The 24175-nt window shown below is 36.1% G+C and overlaps 1 protein-coding gene across 2 annotated transcripts in view; it reads left to right on the forward strand.

The window, feature by feature from the left end:
• The window catches only part of LOC150103705 (nose resistant to fluoxetine protein 6-like), a 206824-nt gene that overhangs the window by 13421 nt on the left and 169228 nt on the right, over nucleotides 1-24175 (forward strand). For both annotated transcript variants that reach the window (XM_090396506.1, XM_090396507.1), the window contains exon 4: nucleotides 21685-21781. In XM_090396506.1, the coding sequence (XP_090252632.1) occupies nucleotides 21685-21781 (97 nt within the window). The remainder of the gene's footprint in view (nucleotides 1-21684; nucleotides 21782-24175) is intronic.

The raw sequence follows: 24175 nt of genomic DNA on the forward strand, positions 1-24175 counted from the left end.
ACTCACTGTCATATCATCCACAACAGACTCTGGCAGTTTATTCCACTCTAAAAGTAAAGAACCAAGCTCTAACACCCTTGCTAACCACACTCTTGCCCAGCTTCCATAGATGTCCTCTAGTTCTCCCACCACCAGTCCTGATCTCAAAAATATCCTCTGAATTTATCCTATAGAAACCTTTTAGCAATTTGAATGTCTCAATTATATCTCCCCTTTTCTGCCTATCAACCAATTTCTGCAACCCACAAATCTTCAACCCGTTCTCATAAGGTTTATTCCATAGACCTGCTATCATCTTGGTCACTCGCCTCTGAATCCTCGCCAACTCTTCCCCATCAAGAAGAAACCTAGGTGACCAAATCTGGGCACATTAGTCGAGATGAGGTCTTATCAAGGCTCAGTACAGAGGAACAATAACTTGCTTGTCTCTGCTCGTCAAAGTATTTTTCGACAACCAAGTGAGTTGATGACTTGATTAACCACTTTTGCAATGTGCCCCCCTAAACTTCATCTCCCTATCCACCAACACTCCCAAGTCCCTGGCCTCATCAATCTCCTGGATTACAGTTCCACCAATGTGTTAGGATATACCAGAGGAACGTTTTTTGAATTTTTCTTATATGATTTCCAAATTAGTCAATGTCTGACATGGAAAACTTGTTTTTTTCTCCTGAAAACTAAACGTTTACTACTCAAAAATTCGACCATAGAACTAATATTATTACAAGAAATCATATGATAACATGTAATCATATCACAACACAAATTATGACATTATCAGAAGGAAGAGGCCTATGTAGCTCACTGGAAATGGTATTTCATCCGACATAGCATTTCTGATAGCACTAGACTGCCAGAAAGACTCAAATTCGATTCTAGTTAGCCTGCAGGCTAGTGGAATCATTTCTGACAACTTTTTTCGAACTGTTCCCGACTAAGGCAATCTATGGCACGGGGTAAGCAGAATTTCACTGAATTCGTTTTTTTTTCATCCTATAAACTCAAGAAAATCGACCGTAGAACCCACACTATTTCAGACATTAAAAATCTTGTTTTAGGGTTAGGAACCACAAGATGACAACCATCTCTTCACTGCTGACTGCTTAAATTAGTGCTATGCTTGGGCCAGCTATCTCTGATTCCCTACCAGTAAAGATTGAACTGCACACTTAGTCTCCAAAAATTAGATAGGGCTGAAACCGACTCTAATTTTGGGAGTTCTCCCAGTGGCGTATACTGCATATGACTTCAAATCATGTATATGTTGGTATCTGACACAATTTAATCATGTGTGTGTATATATATATATATATATATACACACACATGTATATACACACACACACACAGTTAAATATATAAACTATATATATATATATTTTTATTATTATTATTATATATATATATATATAATAATAATAATAAAAATAATAAATATATAAAATAATACAAAATAATAGGAACTTCTGAAAACCGCACATCAATATTGACAAAGTTGTTATCAATAAATCTTCTTATATACTTTCAGATGTAGAAAAAAGCATCCTTAGTAAAGGTCTAAACTTTATTCCTTCCCCCAAATTAGTACCAAAGGAGACACTACTTACAAAAATAGAAAAAGCTACTTCTTTTCTCCCTCCACAAGATGCAAAATCTACGTATTGAATCAATCTTTATTATCAATAACGCAAAACCACCTGCAGATAACATTACTTCAACAGAACACAAAGCTATTAAAAGTTTAAAAAATAACATAGATATAATAATCCTTCCTGCGGATAAACGCAATGCAACAGTCATCCTCAACTCTCAAGATTACCAGAATAAAATGCTTGAATTACAACATAATGATCTCAGGGGACCCTGTAACCCCTAGAGAGCGCGTCCCCTGGGTGGCGGATAGGGGAGCCCACCATGTGTATATGGTGGGCTCCCCTATGTGTGTGTGTGTGTGTGTATATATGGTGGGGTGGTCCGAATATACTGAATAAGGACTCGTGGACCAACAGGGCCATAAGGGGCAATCATCTTGATTGTAAGGGAAGCGGCACTCCCATGGACCGCTAGCTGGATCTATCCTCTCCTTCTTCTACTTTGAGGAAGACCCACTTACTTTAATCTGTCCTATAAGGCCTTATCAGCCAACGCTTCTTACTTTATGACGCTTGTGCTATTAGAGTACTCGAGGGCCATGGGGTCTTTTCATTTCTGGCCTTACAACTATGTCCTCTCTATAAACCTTACTATATTTCTTCTATGATCTACCCTTTCCCCTTCAATATACCCTATTCCTCCTATGGGTTTAAATTCCGAAGAAGGCGAGTTCAGAAGCCTTAAGGTAGCAGCCCTACCACTGAACTATTCCATCGTCAGGCTAGTCCCCTGACATGGAGAACATAACCATACTTGTAAGCTGACAGAAAAAGATAATCGGATTGAATCTATGGGAAACGACCCTGGAATGGAAAAGGGAAAACGAAAATGGAAACGACAAAATATAATACACATAGCAAAGTGGAATGTAAGAGGAACAGCATATAAAGAAATAGAATTAGACCAGTTATTAAATGAAAGAAATTTTAAAATAGCAGTAATCACTGAATCAAAAAAGAAATTAAAGGGAACTATGAGAACTGAAAATTTTAATGTGATATACAGTGGAGTCGACAGAGACCAAAGAGCACAAGCAGGAATCATGATTTGGATTCATAACTCCCTTTCAAAACAGTTAAAACATTATAAATTATGGAATGAAAGAATAATAGAAGCTAGAATAAAAAATAGATAGAGGCTATTTAACAATAATTGGTTTATATGCCCCAGAAGAAGGAAGAGAACAGGATAATATTGATTTTTATAATCAGCTACAAAACATACATAATAAAATAAATAAAAATGATTACATAATTTTAGCAGGAGACTTAAATGCAAGAATTGGAAACACGAAAATTAATAATAATATAGGAATACATGGAGAATACACTCTAAACAGAAATGGCAAATAATTGATTGACTTTGTAGTTTATAATAACCTAAAAATAATGACTTCCTTCTATAAATATAAAGACATACATAAATATACTCGGGCAGCAAGAGGATGGAAATCAATATTAGATTACTTCATATTAAATGAAAAGACATCAAAATTTTCCCTAGATGTTAGAGTTCACAGAGGATATGAAATAAGCAGTGACCACGTCCTTGTTAAAATAAAATTAAGATTACAACCTAAATCGCTACAAGTAACAAGAACAGAAAGAAAAATTGAAACATTTGTTTATAAAACTAGACTATTGAATGACACAAATGTACAATGGCTATATGAACAAAGAATTAACCAATATCTAGATAAAATAAAACAAAATGAAGAAATAGAAATAGAATGGCTTAATATAAAAACGATACTAAATGCAGCAGCAAATGAAAGCTTAGGAAAGACCAAAAAATTCAATAAAAGAAAAAAACTGAAGATCTGGGATGATACAATCAAAGAAATAATCAAAAAGAAAAAAGAAGCCTATCACAAATGGTTAAGCAGTAAAAGATTAGAAGATGAAATAGAATATAAAAGAATAAGAGCCATAGCTAAAAGAGAAGTCAGAAAAAGACATAGAGAATCATGGAATAAATTTGTTTCTAATTTAGAACATGATTTATATAAAATAAGACCCAATGTATATAAGATTTTGAAACACCTAAATGCAGATACCAAAGAAAACATAAAATTGAACACTGAATTGAAATTAGAAGAATTTCTAAATTACTACACAGAACTGGGGACAGAGAAATATTTTAAAAAAGACAACTGGCAAACAATTAACGAAAATGAAAAGGAAATAACTGAAGAAGAATTAGAAATCAGCCTGAAAGAAACAAGAAACGGAAAATCACCTGGAGAAGATAAGCTAGGTTCAGAACTATATAAATACGCAGGAACAAGATTCAAAGGAAGACTCTTATTCTTTTTAAATAAAATTTACTCAACTGGTATCCCCCAATAGAATGGAAAAAGCAATTGTGATTCCTATCTTTAAGAAAGGTAACAGAGATGACCCTAAAAACTATAGAGGTATCAGTATACTAAATGCATGTTACAAAATATACAGCAGAATCTTAAATAACAAACTAATGAAATATTCCGAAAACTTTATTCTAGAGGTACAAAATGGATTTAGAAAAGGACGATCATGTATAGACCCAGCCTTCTGCCTAAAATTAATAATAGAGAAAAGAAGAGAATATAATTTAGAAACACATATTGCATTTATTGACTTTGAAAAAGCATTTGACAAAGTTAAAAGAAACATATTATTTAACATATTAAAAGAAAGATAAATACCAAATAATATCCTAAAAGCTGTCACAAGTATATATATGAAAATAATCAAATACAAATAAGATTAAATCATGAGCTATTATATACAAGAGAGATAAACCAAGGGGTCCGACAGGGATGTCCCCTCTCAGCAACTCTTTTTGATATCTAGTTAAATGAAATAATAATAAAATGGAGTAAAAATTTACATCAAGGAATTAAACTTTCACCTACAGTTAACTTAAACACTCTCCTGTTTGCAGACGACCAAATAATAATTACAAATTCTGAAGATAAATTACAGAAAGCTATTTTAGATCTAAACGAAATATCCAAAGATTATGGTATGATAATGTCAACGGAAAAATCAAAACCTATGGCCTTTAAAGGACAAGATCCAGCAAGAACTAAAATAGTATTAGATAACAAGATCTTAGAGCAGGTGAATTCATTTAACTACCTAGGATGTATGATCACTTATGAAAATGAAAAAGATATAAACATAAAAATTGCAAAATATTTAAAAATAACAGGAGTAATTAACTCTATATTTAAACCAAACCTAGTTCAAAAACAAACCAGGCTATAAGTAAACAATACATTAGACCTACCGGTCTTAATGTATGGAAGCGAAATCTGGACAATAAAACAAAAAGACAAACTAAGATTAACAACTGCAGAAATGAAGTTTATGAGAAAAACTGCAAAGTATACCCTATTTGATCACAAAAGAAACGAAGATATTATGAAAGAATTAAACCAAGAACCAGTAATTGAAAAAATTAAAAAATATAAACATAGATGGATGGAACACGTTCAAAGAATGAAAACAGAAAGATTACCAAAACAAGCCTTAAAGTACAAACCATTAGGAAAAAGAAAACCAGGGCGTCCTCTTAAACGATTCAACGATGACTTCTAAGGCCGGAACAGGCCATACTAGGCCTATATCCTTGATACGTATGATGAATGAATGGATGACAACATAATGATACCTACTCAATACTCGAGAGAGATTCAACTCGTGAACTTCAAAATCGTACAAACAACTTATTAAAAACGACAACTGAATTATCCCGAAACGTTCGCTTATCTCTACGCTCTCTCCATCCGTTAATTCCTCGCATATATGGTGTTTCTAAAATCCATAAAGAAAACACCCATTACGCCCAATTGTAGAAGGTATCAATTCTCCGACGTACAACCTTTCAAAATATCTTGCCAAATACCTAAAACGTTTTTCAGGCAAGTCACCATCCTTTATCAAGAACACTACAGAATTTGTTACATACATCAAGGATATTACTGTTAATGAAGATGACATCATGGCTAGTTTGGACATAACTTCTTTGTTCACGAATGTCCCAACAATTGAAGTCCTAACATTACTCAAAGACAAGTTATCCAAAAAAATGTTAGCCTTGCTTACACATTACATCAGGGCCTGTTACTTCAAATTTCAAGATAATATATACAAACAAAATCATGGACTGGCTATGGGTAATCCTTTATCCCCTGTACTCGCAAATATTTACTTAGAGGATTTTGAATACAAAGCTATCTCTTCCTTTATTTTACCACCTAAAGTTTGGAAACGCTATGTAGATGATGTCTTCATTATTTGGAGCCATGGACATGATTCCCTTATGGTTTTCCTCGAACATCTCAATAGCCGACATCAAAGTATTAAGTTTACTGCCGAGCTTGAAACCGATAATTCCTTGCCTTTTCTTGATGCCAAACAGACTAGCTGTGCTGGTAAACTCAAAATATCGATATATAGCAAGCCCACACATACCAACAGATATCTGCATAGTCAGTCTCAATACTTCCCTCCTCATATGATTGGAATAATTTCCACCTTGGGACATAGCGCCCGTTCTCTTCTGGATGACCCAAATGAACTTCTTACAGAAATAAACCATCTGAAAACTGCTTTCGAAGTTAATGGATATTCCAAGAGAATTATTGAAAAATTCCTTCTTAATCCTCCTAGACATCGCTCAGAAGAAACAAATATATTCAAAGGCAATATATCTATTCCTTACATAAGTACAGTTTCACATAAATTAGCAAAAGTTCTAAGAAAATACAATATCAGAACCTTGTTCACTTCACTTCCAAAGATTCATTTCTTAATAAGCCACCCAAAACCTTGTCATCATCAACTCAAATACCCTGGTGTATACAAAATATTGTGTGATTGTGATATTCCTTATTTTGGGCAGACAGACAAATCTGTCGAATTGCGTATGGAAGAACACATAAGGGACATTACTTACAAGAGTCAGCGAGCCAGTGTATTATCTAGTCATATAATTTTCTCGGCTAATCCTAATGATGAAAACCAAAGTCACAAAGTCTGCTGGGAAAAATCTACTAACATCTTCCGGTGCAATGATGAACTAGAGAGAAAAATCGTGGAATCTAGAGAAATCATCTTCAATCCTGTTCATCTGAATAATAACTTGAGCTACAAGCTCCCAGATAGTCATTCAGCTGTAGTCATGTACTGGCGTTCACGAGACGCTACTAGCACGTACGTTCCCAACAATACAACTAACGAAAGTACAGCTTTAAATACAACCGCAACGATTTAGTGTCAATTATGTACAGAGACTCTCTATGATATTCATAGTTTATTTAAGCTTCAGCTTCAGTGTTTTAGTGTTTTTTCGTTTTTCTTTTTTTTATAATCTCAGCTGATGAAGGCTGTTAAGCTGAAACTAGTCGTGTTTTTATAATATAATTATAAAGAATTATAAAGATATCACGAAGAGACGGCACGCAAGTGTCGATACCGTGCGGTCCTTAATTCTAACACAACACATTACTGTCTGAAATAGTCCAGATTCTATGGACAAATGTTCTTGAGTTTACGGGATGAAAAACCTTGGTTTTTCGGGAGCAAAAATCCAGTTGCCCGAGCCAGAAATCGACTAATTCGGGAACCAGTTGAAGAAAAGATTATTTTCTGTTAAAATTCAGCAATAAACTCAGCACATTCATCTCTTTAAATTAAATACACAGAACAAATTATCAGAATTATGGGCGTCAGTATAAGAATTGGAAGAACGACTGAACACTCTGCCCTTCGATTGGAAAATACCTGGTTTCGATTCTCCCCTTGACGAGAGGAATCTTTATATCTAGTCTTTTTGAATAGAAAATCAGTTAGTCGAGCTCATACTGGAGTTGCAGGGTTTTTTCACCTGGTAAATAGGTTTTTTTATCATGCTTATAGGCAAATAGGCCGTGAGATCATATGCAATTTACAATCAAAACACACCGCTGCGATTGGTTAGTAAGTAATTGTGTATAGGTGGAGAATTTTAGTAGGGGATATGGAGAGATGTGTGCAGTGGAGTAGAGTGTTGTGCCTTCCCGTGATAAGTCCTTGGAGGTGTCATGTAATAATAATAATAATAATAATAATAATAATAATAATAATAATAATAATAATAATAATAATAATAATAATAATATATATATAATTATTATTAAGAGCCTGTGTAGCTCACTGAATGTGTGGCGTTTGCACACCACAGCCCTTGGCCACACGAAGGAAAACTTAGTTTCAAATCTAGTCGCGACTAGAGGAACTTTTTATAAGCCTTTTTCGACTGGTTCCCGAGTTAGTCGTTCTCTGGCACGGGCAAGCTGGTTTTTTCCCCCCGGAAACTGAAGTTTTTTGTCCTGTAAACACAAGAAAATGGACCAAAGAACCCACACTATTTCAGACATTAAATATATTGTGTTAGGGTTAGGGAACATGAGATGGCTGCACTTATTGAGCCATCTCTTCTCTGCTTGCTGCTTAATCGGTGATAGCCTTAGGCCAGCCATCTCTGATTGGGTACAAGTGGAGATTGAACTGCCCACTCAGTCTCCAAAAGTTATATAGGGCTAAAACGCCTTGCATACTCCCTATACGGGAATAAAATGGCGTAAGCAGATTTTTTTGATAATTATTATTATTATCTCAAGACACCATGGAGTCAAAGACTCATCTAGGAGGTGATTTGTCATACACACAGCTCATCATACTGCACCTTAAACATACTCAAATTCTCTACCGACACCACACTCTCAGGCAAGGCATTCCAATCATTCACAACTCTGCATGCAAAAAACCTGCTTCTCACTCCCCTGCTCACACCTTCCAGGGATGACCTCTGGTTCTCCCCTGATCTCCCACCGTTTTCTGTAAAATCTCTCCAACATTGATCCTATAATAACCTGTTACTAACTTGTAGGTCTCTATCATGTCAAACCTCTTCCTCCTATCCACTAGACTGTGTAAATTGCATCTTCTCGGCATTTCCTCAAATTCGACATTCCAGAGATTAGATACTACCTTAGTCAGTCACCTCTGGACCCTCTCCAACAGGGGAAAACCAGGTGACCAAATCTGTGTATAGTCTTTGTGTGGTCTAATCAAAGCCCTATGCAATGCGACAAGAATCCCCTTACTTCTACAAGTCTGTGTCTCCCCACATCATTCCCAGATTTCTTTGTGTCTCCTAAATTTCAGATCCTTATTCACTATCACCCCAAGATCTCTTATTTCCTCCACCTCCAACAATATATCCCCACCAAGCATAAATTCCACATCCCATCTTTGTTTCCCAAATTTTAAAAGCTTACATTTTGCAACATTGAACTCACATACCCATTCCAATTTATTTATTTAATTTTCTTGTAAGGCCACAACATCTTTACTCTTTATAGTTCTTCCAAACATCATCTGCATACAACTGAATATCTCCATCCAAATCTTTGCCAATATCATTAATATACAAGTTAAACAGTAATGGCCTTAAAACAGACCCCTGAGGTACACTACTTGTGACTTTCTTCTTCTTCCGGGATATTGCTCTCCCATAACAACTTGCTGCTTCCCTTCAGATAGCCAGTCTCCAATGCACTAATCTAATATTCATCCCCATCTGCTCTAGTTTGACTATCAACTTATTATACGATAAACTATCAAAAGCCTTTGCAAAATCCAAGTATACTATTAGGTATCGCTTTTCTCTGTCCAAGGAAGCTCTCACTTTATTGTAATAAGTAGATTATTAAAACATGGCCTCCCTTTAGCTAATCCATACTGTCCATCAAAGATAATACCATTGTTGTCAACCTAATTCTGGATCCTAGTTCCGAACCAGCTTCTCCACATATAATATAATATAATACAATAATATATAATGCAAGATAATATAATATATAACTATAATATAAGATACCTATAATATAATATTATATATTATATAATATAACTATAAATAATATAATATATACAATGGAACAAGAATCTCCTTACTTCTACAAGTCTGTGTCCTCCACATCATTCCCAGAATTCTTTGTGTTGTCCTCACAATTTTAGCAATGTGTCGTATGCATTATATAACTGGTTATATAATGCAGCTTCAGAAATTTGTGTTGGTTTACGTCATTTAAACATTACCTGTTGCAGATGATGTCATTAAGAAACATAATTAGAATAATATAATATAACATAATTTTGTGAAGATCTAACAGAATTGGTTGAGACCACGTTATTCTGTATGAATTTCTGCAGAATATGCAAGCACCAGGATTAATATTTTATTTTTTCAGCATCAGTTCTTCTTTAATTACAATATCCCCTGTCCAGATTTTAATTTAGGTTTCACTGAGAGTGGGGGGGGGGAAGTAAAAGGGCGTTGAGTAATGAAACTGGGAGAGTCATGCTGAATAACGTAGAAAATGCGTCCATGAGTGACACTTGTGTGGACTTGAATGAAGGTAAGATATATTGTAATTCTATGATTAAGGGTATGGAGAGCAATATGCCTGAGGAGTGCTTGGCTGGTGGGACAATAGAAACAGTAGCTTTAGCAATAAAGAGAGGGCATGATGTAGACAAGATGATAAGTATGGTGGGTACAAATGACCTGAGTGGTGGTATAAATCGGGTAGCAAAAGATTTAAGAATATTGTTAGATACTGTGAAGAGGAAAAGTCTCAATGGGAGGATAGTGTGTGTGCGTGCGTGCGTGCGTGTGTGTGTGTGTGTGTGTAAACAGGTGGTTTTTCTTTAATTATCTTCTATATATCTTTTATCTTATCAACAATATTTCTTTATCTTAATATTTTTTTGTATTTTCTTTCTTATTCTACCTTAAGTATTTTTTCTCATGCCTGGGATCTCCAGGTATTTATTTGTTTGAAGACTGCACCTCTGAAATTCCCATATAGGCAAAAGAAAGCTTTCATACCCTAGTAGATCAAATAATCACTTTTATCCTACCTTAACCAAGGTTTGCAGTCATGGCAAAAATTACTCGCTTTTTATCTTAAACCCCAATGATTAGTAGGGTTATGCTATCACGTCAGAATAGTGTTTTTAGGATCAGTGCATTGCAAAAGATTGAATCGGACAACTATTTTTATCAACAATAACAATAAGTTTAATTTCTGGTCTAATAATTGTACATATCACATGAAATCACAAGATTCATTTATGAAAGGTAATTCTTAGTCTCTCTCAATCACTCAACTTGGTTTCCACTACTGTATATTCTTTCGCACTTAGACCTTCAACAAGCATACTTTATATTACAACTATCAGGAAGTTATACACATAACATGAATTCGGTAGGCGCGCTTGACATTCCTAATTTAGCATCAATCAAAATACAACATACATGTATACAAATATATCTCTCAGAATCTCATTCCTTTCAAACACTTAATCATAATCTAGGCAATTCTATTTATACAATCCACCTCACTGAGTTTCAAACATTCCAATGATATGATAGCAGGAACATACTCTATCATAAAATTCAATCATAAGTACACATATAATTAATCAAAGAAATTTCAATAGCTCAATATTTTCTCCGAGGTAAATTAACTGCGCTCATGCTTCCCTAATTGGCGATTACACACATTTACAAGAAATGTTAATACTCTAAATACTATCTCCTTAAAGTAGACAATTTAACAGTTCAATAGGGAATTCTTTCTTAATTCACAAACAATTAATGTATAGCTAGACTCACATGGGTTTCTTCCAATCCTGCATGTATCTTCCGTCCGTTTTTCTTTATTACGGCGCTTGAGGGGGGGAGGGGTTCTCTCCTCTATTCCGTGTTATGGAATTCTCCTCGAAGCGATACAGGGCACCGATGAATGGTCGCAACAGCTGGCGGGATATAGGGTAGGCTTTCCGGCATCTTGAACTGCCTGGCGAAGGATTTCTGCATAGGTTGGGTCGTGCACTTACTCTACTTCAACACCAATATGGCAAGATTTCTCCTTAAATTATCGCCTCCAGATATCTTCAGGTGTAACTGGAGTGGCTTTCTCTCCTCTATTCCGTGTTATGGAATTCTCCTCGAAGCGATACAGGGCACCGATGAATGGTCGCAACAGCTGGCGGGATATAGGGTAGGCTTTCCGGCATCTTGAACTGCCTGGCGAAGGATTTCTGCATAGGTTGGGTCGTGCACTTACTCTACTTCAACACCAATATGGCAAGATTTCTCCTTAAATTATCGCCTCCAGATATCTTCAGGTGTAACTGGAGTGGCTATTGGCGGACAGGTCTCTCTGTCTTCCCCACCGGAACTTATGGCACCTCTCGATCTTAGCCTCTCGTGGATGGATCACAGAGGATGAAGAGAAAGGAAGCCCTCCTCATCTCAGAACCAAACCTTTTAAACACCAGATTCCTTGTACCCTGGATTAAGTTTTTGGGATCATTAACGTCCCCGTGCGAGTCGTGCTAGTAATTGTTAGAACCCTGGATAATGTTTCTGAAATATTCGCCGACAATCTTACTTTCTCCCTTTATCTTTTTAATCCTGCCCACGGGCTTTTCCTTTTGATTCGCTCCGCCCCCTTTCAATATTGACCTTGAAGGTCACCTGCGATGGAACGTGTAAACAATTTTGAAAAGACATGCCGAATTTCTGGCGATGCTCTTGGTTTCAATACTTCTATATCCCTTCGTAAACAATGAGCGAGTTAATTCCCTTTGGGCAGATTTTGCTCTTTATACAGATAGCTTTACATAGAGAAATAAAATATACATTTGTACAAGAACATTTAAGTGAATTCCTACTATAAAAAGTCGATGTTTTAGATAATTTATTTTGGCAACATCGGATTTTTATATAACATCGAATTTTTACATGTGTGCTGCCTCGTTTTGACAATTACAAGTTAAGTAGACGAGCGATGATAATGAATGATATGATTGCAAGAATGTGCGAAAAAGACGTCTGGAGTATGTTTGAAGGAAAAAGACAGTTGTATGCTAGAGATGGGCTGCATCAGAACACGGAAGGGCATGAGCAATTGAAGAAGTTACTGCTTTCTGAACAAGTTGAAGTAATTGGGCAGGGAAACTAATATTGAAGAGGTTGAGTGTAAGAGAGAAACTTTAACGGTGATTGTATATTTATTGATCCTTATTCGCAGAATAAATTGCAGAAGAAAGGGGATAAAAATCGGCATGGGACTACTGAAATTAGTGACCTGTATATAAGTTCTAAAGCCGGTACAAGAACTAGAGGGAATCTGCAATTTTTGTATATCAAGGCAAGAAGCATTCGAAATAGGAGAGAAGAATTTTTGGCATTAGTCAGTGCAATCTCACCAAAAGTTGTAGGTTAGTGAAACTTGGCTGTCAGCAGATGTGGTCACTGGAATTGAATGTGGTGGGTACAGTATTTTCAGGGAGGTTAGAGACGATAGAACAGGGGGGAAGAGTACAGTTGATGATAGCTGATGTGTTGCAGCCAAAGAAAGTAGTATATCAAGATAATAGACATGTGAATGGGGTTTCATTTGAGGCGGTCTGGTGTGAAATAGTGACCAATGCAACCAAATTTATACAGTTGGATGCTGCTATAGGCCAGGGGGTAAAGGGGTTGAATTCAATCATCATCAAATTAGTGCAATGAGTGAAGGTTTAGTGATTATTATGGGGATATTAATTATGATGATATCAATTGGTAGGAGGAAATATCACGTAGCAAAAAAGGAAATGGAGTTCATACATCTTCTACGAGATAATTACTTGAAACAGCACATAACTGAAGGGATGCGTGGTGTGAGAATGTTGGACCTGGTTATTGGTTCAGAGGTTATATGCATAAGTAAGGTGTCCTCGTTACCTCCAATTGGTGAAAGCGATCATGTGGTATTGACTTAGGAGGTTGCAAAATCTGTGGATTTTTCTGCTAAGAAGGGGTATATACGGAACTACAGGTTAGGCAATTATAACAAGCTTCGGGGTGAGCTTGCAGCCTTCCCATGGCTGAACATATTGCAGGGGAAAGATGTTAGCAGTGCATAGGATAAAATCAGATCAGCAGGTATCTGAGGAAAGCAATATCAGATTGTGTCCCCATGGTCAGGAAGACAAACAAGGTAGGCATTAGATGGATGAGCAGTAGTATCAAGATTGATCTGCAAAAAAAGAAAATGTTATGGAGAATGTACAAGGAGAAATGCGATCAGTACCCCCATGAGCAGTCCAAGGCTCAAGCTAGGAAGGTTACCAGCATAGTAAGAAAAGCTAAATCAGATTATGAGAAGACCTTAGCCAATGAGATCAAGGGTAATCCCAAAGAGTTCTTCGGCTATGTGGTAAGTAAAAGGAAGAATGACTTCGGAAGGATAACTTTAGTGGGTGCTGATGGTATTGAGGTGACAAAATCAGATGTAATAGTCGAGTTACTGAGTGATCACTTTTCAAAAGTCTATCACCCAAGTGAGGATATCTCTGTATCTGTAGCAATAACTAATGTGAGAATTGAAGTTAAGAAATCAGAGGTATTTAATATATTGCAAAATTTAAATGCAAACACTGTTGTACGTTTAGATGGAATATCAGGTCGGGTGTTGCGTGAATGTGCAAAAGGAATTGTCAACCCCTCTTACTTGGATATTTAACTTACCGTAATTTTTTAGATGATAAGAGGCATCCCAAATTTATGATACGATTTTTAGAAAACAATATTTTATTATATAAAGATATTTACAAATTCTTACTTAATTTTTATTTATTGTTACAATCATTTGTATTAGCAATATTCTGTGCATCTTCACTCTCGGTACTATCACTCGTCTCGTTAATGTCACCGTTCGTATTATTTTCGTCTGAACTATTGTTGTCACTCCTTTCAAAAACTGCGTCATCTTCGGTAATGTAATGCCATCAATCGCATTACTTATCCCGCATTTCTTAAATGACTTTATAATTGTCTCTTCTTTCACAGCTTCTCATGAATTTTTCACCCAGGTACATACTTCTGAAATTCTTGGCCGTTTCATACGTTCTGTTGCTGTAATATCGTGATTTGGCTTTGCCATCCATTTGTTCCACTCTTCCAGCATAACATTGTTCAATGATTCATTAATAGATCCATTCAAGGGTTGTAATTGACTTGTAAGGCCTCCAGGAATGATAGCTAATTCTGTATTCATTTCTTTTAGAAGCTTCTTTGTTGATTCTGTTTAATGCGCTCTGAAGTGTCCCACACTAACATCACAGGCTTTTTAAACAACTTACCTGGATGTTTTGCCCATATCTTTTGTATCCATAATTTCATTCCTGTTTCATCCATCCAGCCTTTATCTTGAACGTGGATAATAATGCCACGAGGAATTTCATCTCTCGATAACGTTTTTCTCTTGAAGATTAACATGGGGGGGTAGTTTGTTCCATCCGCGCAATAAGTAAAACTACAGTGTAGTGAGGTTTTTCGTGACCTGTTGTTTTGATCACTATTGATTTGGTGCCTTTTGAATCTACTGTCCGATTTGAAGGAACATCAAAAGTTAGAGGCACTTCATCCATGTTCGCAATTTGATTAAGCTCAAAGTTAAATTTCCTTCTCGCTGATATGATAAATCTATGGAATTCTATAATTTTAGAATTTCATAGTCAGCCGGCATTTTTTGGGCTGGAGTGGTTTTTGTACGCATGCATAACCCATGTCTTTTCATAAATCTAAAGTACCAAGACGGTGATCCCGTAAAATTTAAAATTCCATTAGCAGTTGCCCATCGTTTCGCTTCAAAAATTATCATTTTCGTAGAAACAGATATTCCCATGTTTCAATGATTTGTTACCCAATTTTTCATTTGTACTTCTAATTCTGGCCATTTTTCTAGGTGCGAACAGAATGTTTTCCAGTGTTTACATAGCAGTTTTAATTGTTCCTCTTGTTTTCTCCACTCACGAACCATTTTTTCTGTTGGTAGTGGACCAAAATGTATTTCTGCTGCTCTGTTTCCATATTGTTTTGCATAATTTATCACACTTAATTTATAACTCACGTTATATGAAAGTCTTTTTTGTTTTACAATAATTTTTTTCTAATTTTAAGCTAAAAATGTTAACGCCTTATAAAAAATAATTCAAATGAACCGTACAAAAGCGCACATGTTTACACACTAATGACTATTGACGCTATAAATCGGTGATTCACCCACATGCAGCGAGAGATAACATAGGTACCTACCTTCAGTGGCGTATTTACTAATTTTATTAACATATTGCGCCAGTAAATGAACTTCACTAACAGCTTCGGTACAGTGCAAAGATTCGTATTTTAATGTTACCTTTGTACCATAAGACGCACACCAATTTTCAGTCGATTTTCCTATGTAAAAAGGTGCGTCTTATGGTCCGAAAAATATGGTAAGTTTGAACTCAAGCATGGTCCCTAGGGAGTGGAAGTTAGGTAAAATGGTTCCTTTGCATAAAGGTGGCTCTAAAACTACGGTAGTTAATTACAGACCAATCACCATCTCAGGAGTAGTGGTAAAAGTATTGGAAAAGTTGGTTAAAGACAAAATTCAAGAATGGGTGGATCAGGAAATGATACTCTATAGAGGCCAACATGGTTTTGTTAATGGTAGATCCTGCCTTAGCAATCTATTAACTTTTTATAATAGAATGACATCTGAGTTGGACAAAGGAACTGGCTACACAGTAGTACTTCTGGATTTTGTTAAGGCCTTTGACAGGATATCCCATGGAAAACTGTTATGCAAATTGGAGCAGATGGGAATGGATACTAAATTGGTGATATGGATAGGAGAATGGCTCAGGGAAAGATACCAGAAGGTGGTGTATGGAGGAGCAGAGTCCAGGATGAGGATGGTGACCGGTGGTGTGCCTCAGGGCTCTGTGCTTGGGCCGCTATTGTTTAATTTGTATATAAATGATATAGGAAATGGCTTGAAGGGAGATATTCAGTTGTTTGCTGATGATGCAAAGTTGGGTAGCGCAATAAAAAATCAAGTTGATGTTGAAAGTTTGCAGGAGGATTTAAATAAGCTGGTAGAATGGGCAAAAGGTAATGTATGTCAGTTCAATGTGGAAAAGTGTAAAGTTATGCATTTTGGGATTAAAAGATTACCATCTATGTACTACATTGATGGAACAGTACTCCAAGAGATTGATGAGGCTAGAGACTTAGGGGTGTTTGTAGATAGGGAGATGAAGTTCAGGGGACACATTGGTGTACAAGATTGCACATAGGATTACTTGGTTGTTGAGGAATACACTGACATCCAGAGATAAAGAGGTTATTATTTCCCTTTATAAAGCGTTGATACTTCCACATTTCGATCCTTTCTTTTAGTGTCACACGGTGATCAGCATTCAGTTCTAAAATTATGAATTCTACAACCGTGTTAATATAACTCTTTTTATTATCCCGACGTTTCGATCTCCATATCAAGATCATCATCTGGAGCATACATAAATATGCAAGACAAGTTGTGTAACATTTCAAACCGTAAGCTAGAGAAACAATGATTTGATCACATGCTACTCACTGGCATGACCTCTAGTGGAAAAAAAACCCATCAAGCTAGATTTCATTTATGATTACATGAATAAAATGTTTGCTTACAGATGATTTTCCTTCCAGTAACAGTCATGTCCTATTTCTAAGTAACAGTGATGTCCTTTTAAAACGGTGTAGGGACAGCAATATCATTCCGAATTGCATCAGGCCAAAAAGGAAATTCACCTCAGCAAAAGCACAACGAATATACTTCCGCATGGAGAAAGCACTTCTCAGAGAACAAATCCAAGCTTACAGAAAGAACTTAGCCGCTACACAAAACCAATAAAAGGAAAAAAACGGAACTCTCAAGATATGTAAACACAGATATCTGGATGATCCTGGAAAAGATTACTGACAACACAGGAACCACATCCACTAAACGAAGAAAGAAAATCTAATTTTCAAATTCCAAAGAGTAAAAGATCGAAAGAACCAGCCGCCATATTCAAATTTCTGCACAATCAACTATAACAACCAACCAGAAGCAAGAAACAACAGGAGTCACCAATCACCTACAGGTAACAGTAATATAGTGAACCTCAACCACGCTTCAAACAAAGACGAAATCTCGATATTAACAAAGGTTTAAATTATGCCATAGCACCAAATCGATAAACAAACTTGAATTTATTTGTAATATTGAAAGAGGCCTAAGATTCATCCCAAATAACATAGCAGAAAAAATACGTTTAGAAACCGCCAACATTTTAAATCATAACAAAACAATAACAAGCAACCTAACTCAACACGAATTAACAGCGATAAAATCACTAAAGTCAAATCAGAACATCTTAATAACCAGAGCATATAAAGGAAATGCCACCGTTATCTTAAACCGAACCATGTATGTGGAAAAAATCAATCTGCTGGTCTCGGACAATAACATATATCAATTAGTTAACTATAACCCAACTTATAGAATAAAAAAGAAAACAGAGAATCTACTTAAGTCAATTACCACATGATCCGAAGATACGGTCAAAAAACTATTTCAACACTACGCGCTCTTTCCCCGAGAATTTACGCGCTACCGAAAATTCACAAAGAAAACACACCGCTAAGGCCTATAGTCGAAGGGATTGATAACCCGACTTATTACTTAGCCAAAAAGTTAGCGGCTACACTCAAGGAGCTGGTAGGTCATTCCCCCTCCTATATCAAAAATACACAACACATCATAAACATCATCAAAGACATTACATTAGAAAAAGATGATCTATTAGTCAGTTTTGACGTCTCTGTCCTCTTTACGAATGTCCCGATCAATGACACAATTCTTCTTTTACAGAACAAATTTCCTTCAGATATCACTGCGCTCTTTGCGCATGTATTACGTTCTGGTTATTTTGTATTTCAAAACGCTTTCTATCTACCTACAAAATGAAGACACAGCCATGGGCTCGCCAATATCCCCCCCCCACCGATTGCTACCTTTTACATGGGACATTTTGAACAACTTGCTCTAGGTTCTTTCCCTTTAAAACCCAGTCTGGCTTAGATATGTTGATGATGTTTTCGCGATCTGGTCTCATGGCCACCAGACACTAAACACATTCCTTAGCCACCTAAACAAGCAACACAAACGTATACAGTTCACAACTAAAATATTGAAAAACATAACACACTGCCGTTTCTAGATACACTTGTCACACGTCTTCCCTCGGGCAATCTTTCCTTCACTGTTTACCAGAAACCGACACATACTGGCCAATATTTACACATAAACTACTACCACCACCCAACACAAAAACTAGGTGTTATCAACACCCTAAAAAACAGGGCTCTGAGGATCTGCTCCAATGAACAATCACTGAAAAACGAATTTAAAGTGATCAGCAATATTTTTCAAAAAAATGGATACAGCCAAAACACTATTAACAAAATTCTCTACAAGACCACAATTAAAAACAAAGACAAACCAGATTACAGTAAAACTATAACTATTCCCTACATTAAAGGGACATCAGACAAAATAAACAGAGTACTACAAAAATACAACCTCAAAGCCACCTTTAAACCTCCTGCAAAATTAAAAAGCTTATTCAACTCATCCAGAGACCCACTCACTCCGCTGGCCCACCCTGCAGTATACCGTATTTTCTGCACTTGCAACATACCACACATTGGAGAAACAGGACGCACAATTCCGATCAGACAAAAAGAACATAAACGACACATCAAATATAATAATTATGGTGAAGCTGGCCTTTCTGATCATGCCCTGAACACCTTACATAGAATTGACTGGAAAAGCACTAGTTGTCTACATCACACCAAAACATGGTGTGAACGCAAATTTAAGGAAGCTTGTGAAATCGTTATCAACCACCCCAATCTAAACAATAATGATGGTCTAAAAATCCTATACATATGGAAGGATTCGTGGGACGAATCCTTCCTCTCTAAGAACAACTATAAACAGGACTGTAGAAAATCCAGGATCCTAAATCTAAAATAACAACTTTAATAATAAAAAATAGGACATCACTGTTAAAGATAAAAAATCTATAAGAAAGAATGTTTATTTATGTTGTAATTTATAAATAATTTATTTTTTTTATTTTATATATATATATATATATGTATTAAAAAAGAATTGAATGACTAAAAAAATAACTAAATAATAACTTGAGCTACAACCTCCCAGATAATCATTCAGCTGTAATCATGTTCTGGCGTTCACGAGATACTACTAGCACGCACTTTCCCAACAATACAACAAACGAAAGACCAGCTTTAAATACAAGCACAACGTTTTAATGTCAATTATGAATAGAGACTCTCTATGTTGATCATAGTTTATTTAAGCTTCAATGTTTTAGTGTTAAGTGAAAGAAAGACTGGAACAAGAAGGCGACAACTTCTTAAAACGCATCATTACAGCAGATGAAGTTTGGTTGTATCACTATGACCCTACAATGAAACAACAAAGCAGTGAATGGATGCATCCGTCTTCGCCTACCCCCAAGAAAACAAAAACCGTAAAATCGACTGGTAAAGTTATGACCATAATGTTTTTTTGAATACGAAGGCATTGTTTACCAACACGCTGTAGAACCCGGGAATACTATAAACGGCTCATAATATGCGGATGTTTTACGGACAATTGTACAAAAGGAAGCGTCCATTGCTGAAGAATGGCTTCTTATTGCACCACAATAATGCAAGGCCACATATTGCTGGTTGTGTAGTGGACGTTTTGCAGAAGAACAACATAGACATCCTACCACATCCACCATACAGTCCTGGTCTCGCACCGTGCGATTTCTGGCTGTTTCCTCAGCTCAAGGAACCATCGAATATTGGTGTGTTTTGTCCAATACATTACTTGCTAGAGGGCTCTGAACACGTGACGTTATTTTATAATCACCCGGTACATTACAAGAGAAAAACAGTTATAAATGAACCAAGTCTGAATTTACCAAGTCAGAGATTATGCTGACATTTCATGGCATTCTGGATGTCATTGTATTGTTGGGCACATTCATGCAAGCATGATCTTGTGTCATTATGTGCCACATCCGCACGGTTAGCCTAGTGGCTCTGCACTTCGCAACCATATGCCTGGGGAAGGAGTGTCCTAGGTTCCATTCCCGTCGGAGACGTGAGGAGCTGAAGGTTATTTCTCAGCCATAGCCAAGTTATCCGGTCTTGGGCGTGGACAGTAGGGTTTTTTCTCGGTTTATCCAGTGGTTTTTCATTCCACAAAGCAGGCAAAACGGCCTTGAGAACTCAACACTACAGACATAGGATACACCGGGGTGTAAGGCTGACCACCTTATCCTGTGAACGGTTTGAGGTCCGATGATTAATGAACCCTCCACACCGCAAGGTAAAAGAGGATAAAAGGAAGATGAGATGAGATTATGTGACACCTCTATGGATTCCAGGGAATCATTGCAGCAGGGCACTGTACACTACAGAACCCAACATCCACACTGTAATCTATCTCACACTAAACAGCATAATCCATCATCCACACTGTAATCTATCTCACACTAAACAGCATAATCCATCATCCACAGATTGCCATCTGCCATATACTAATAGTATTTTTGTGTGTTAATTGTTAGTGTTCTCTGACCATTTATTTTTTATTTTTTTTGTATTCACAGTGAAAACCCCGAGTTTCTTGTAGGTAAGCCTTGTTATCCCTGTTTGAGATTAAAAACGTTCACATAAAAATTAATGGCATCCTAATGATTTTATGCTTGTTTTATTATTTTTAATAATAATCATAAAGAGTAGACGTGCAGTATAGGAATTACCATTATAATAAAATCACTTGCTATAACAAACTACTGAAAAGTACCAATCAAACCTTAATTACCAAACTATAACAAACTATTCCTGTGCTTCTTATGAGTGTTCTATAGTAGAAGTTGTCTATGATAATAATAATTATAATGATGATACTAGTTCTGTGCTCTCTCTCTCTCTCTCTCTTTCTGTATAGTAGGATCCACTTATTGTACTGACCCAAGCAATTATTTTATTAAACCAGATTTCTCGGTTGAGGGACTGATGCTAAAAGTCACACCACGTGGTCTTGAATGTAAACCGAAATCTCCAGAATGGATTCCAGCATCATACTGCTATCTGTAAGTTTATAAAAAATTTACTTGATTATACAGGAATACTATTAGCATGTTCTCATTTCCAGATTCTTAATATAGAAATTATTATTATTATTATTATTATTATTATTATCATTATTATGTGACACCTCCAGGGAGTCCAAAGACTCATCGAGGGAGGGTGTGCCAACAGTATCGAACGATTGATACCCTTCCAACTAACCACGCTCAAACTTGCATAACTTTTTGCGTGAGCCATTAGTAGCAAAGGCTCTACCAATCGACCAACCTTTGCTGGTAATGAGGATATATTTACGTAAAATTTAGCCAGTGGCATCCCGTACATAAGCACTGCGACACTGTAGCACCCATATTTCATTTTTTATTTTTCACACATATTTTATTTTTCATCTTTTCCCCCAAGGGAAAAGATGAAATTTTTAATTTTGTTTGTGTTTATAAATAATAACGATGCTTACAACATTATATAAATGCAATCCAACATGTTAAAGGTTGCAGCTTATGTTTTGACATTGATTGAATAGTTAATAATTGGAATTGTTCGATTAACGCTTTAGATTACGAAACAAATGCACTGCGATCTAACGCCGATATTCGTTTGCGCTTGTCATTGTACGTTATGTCATTCAGACACTGCCCAGGCAGTGTGTTTTTAGTTTCCCTACGCACGTTATTTCTGTGAGATATGAAACATTTATTATTGGTGCATGTGCGTGATGAACTATTTTTCGTCAATATTATTTTATTTTGTTAAAATAATATATAATTATTTATTTATTATAGATACAAGGCTGAATTATGACGAGTGTCACTGTTGAAAATATGAAAAGAATTATATTTTTTCAATTATCGTTACATGAAACAAATGCACTGCTATCTATCTATCCGCACTGCTATTGGCAATCTTCAAACATTTAAGCGCCTCGGTAGCGCAATTGGAAGAACGACGGTATGTTGCGCCCTTCGATTAGAAAAGGCCTAAGTTCGATTCTCGTCATGACGGGAGGAATCTTTATGTGGACTTTTTCAAATGAAGGTGAGTTAGCCTCTCAATCGGAGGTAGCAGGGTTTTTTCTCCCGGAAACTCGGGTTTTTCATCCCGCATACAGACAAATCGGCCCTTTAGAACACACGCAATTTACAGACAAAAATACTAGCTGTGGTGGTGGTTGTGGGCAGTAGATGGCGTTGATGTAGGTGATTGGTAGTAGAGGTTCGGTGTAGTAGTGGAGACGGAGAGTTGTACAGTAGGTGTCCTCCCGCGATGAGTCTTCGGACTCGTTGGAGGTGTCACGTATTCTAACGCTGATATTCGTTTGCTGCGCTTGTCATTACTATTGATACGAAACTTTTATTATTGGTGTCTGTTCTTGCTGATGATGAAATATTTTTAATAAAGCAATTTTTAATATGTAAAGTTATTTATTAATAAATTCGTTACTGATTTTTTTTTTTTTTTTTTTTTTTTTTTGTATATGCAGCACCCCCCACTTAAAATTTTCACCGGCCGCCACTGAATTTAGCTATAGAAACTTTTATACCAAGCTGCTGTTTAAATTGTGTTATGCAGAAATTATTACTACTTCTACTACTACTACCACCACCACTTTGTAGGGATCCCATTTTTTTGAAAACAAAAACCGGGACACACTAAATTTTGTAGAATTAAGGGTTAAGATAAATAAATTTTGTTCGTTAACATTATGTATTTTAAAATAAAAAAATTATATATTTATTTGAATTTGAATTTGATTTATTAATGTAGATAACATAAGTGTTTATACATACGTCAAATAAATAGAATTCTAATAACAACATTTAAACACAGATGACAATACTTCAACATGGCACTTGTTTAAGTATTGTACGTGGCACACACTACATTTCGCTCTTGAGCTATCATCACAATCACTGCTTTTTGGTATGAAAATGATAGGAAAAAGATCCTTCAATTTTTCATTGAAATTACACGTTCTTTCGGGCATTTTGTAACAAATGGTATAACTTTATTAATTTAAAAAATACAATATTCACAATTAATACGAGAATGCAAGAATACGAAATGAACAGTTCAAAACTAGGTTATATCACATACCCTCTAGCGATATAAAAACAATTTAGCGCCTGACGCGTGAAGCTGAATAAGAGGAGTGATTGATTGATCGTAAGTTAGTCGTGATCGGACGTATTAGTAGACTCTGTCTAGTTGAATTTTATATAAGGTTTTTCGGGAAGCTCGCATTGCACTGGAACTAACACAGTTCAAGACCTACTATCTTCCCCTCTTAGCGAGGTAGGTCTCTGCACTGTGTCCAAGTAAGTTCTCGAAACTCCTTTTTCCTTGTTTTTAGGATAGTCACCTATAATAAACTAACCTTTTGCTGGTAGACGCTTACT

This window comes from Typopeltis vanoorti, chromosome 8 (assembly GCF_054136105.1).
Source record: "Typopeltis vanoorti isolate ZY-2024b chromosome 8, IOZ_Tvanoo_1.0, whole genome shotgun sequence".
Taxonomy (NCBI): domain Eukaryota; kingdom Metazoa; phylum Arthropoda; class Arachnida; order Uropygi; family Thelyphonidae; genus Typopeltis; species Typopeltis vanoorti.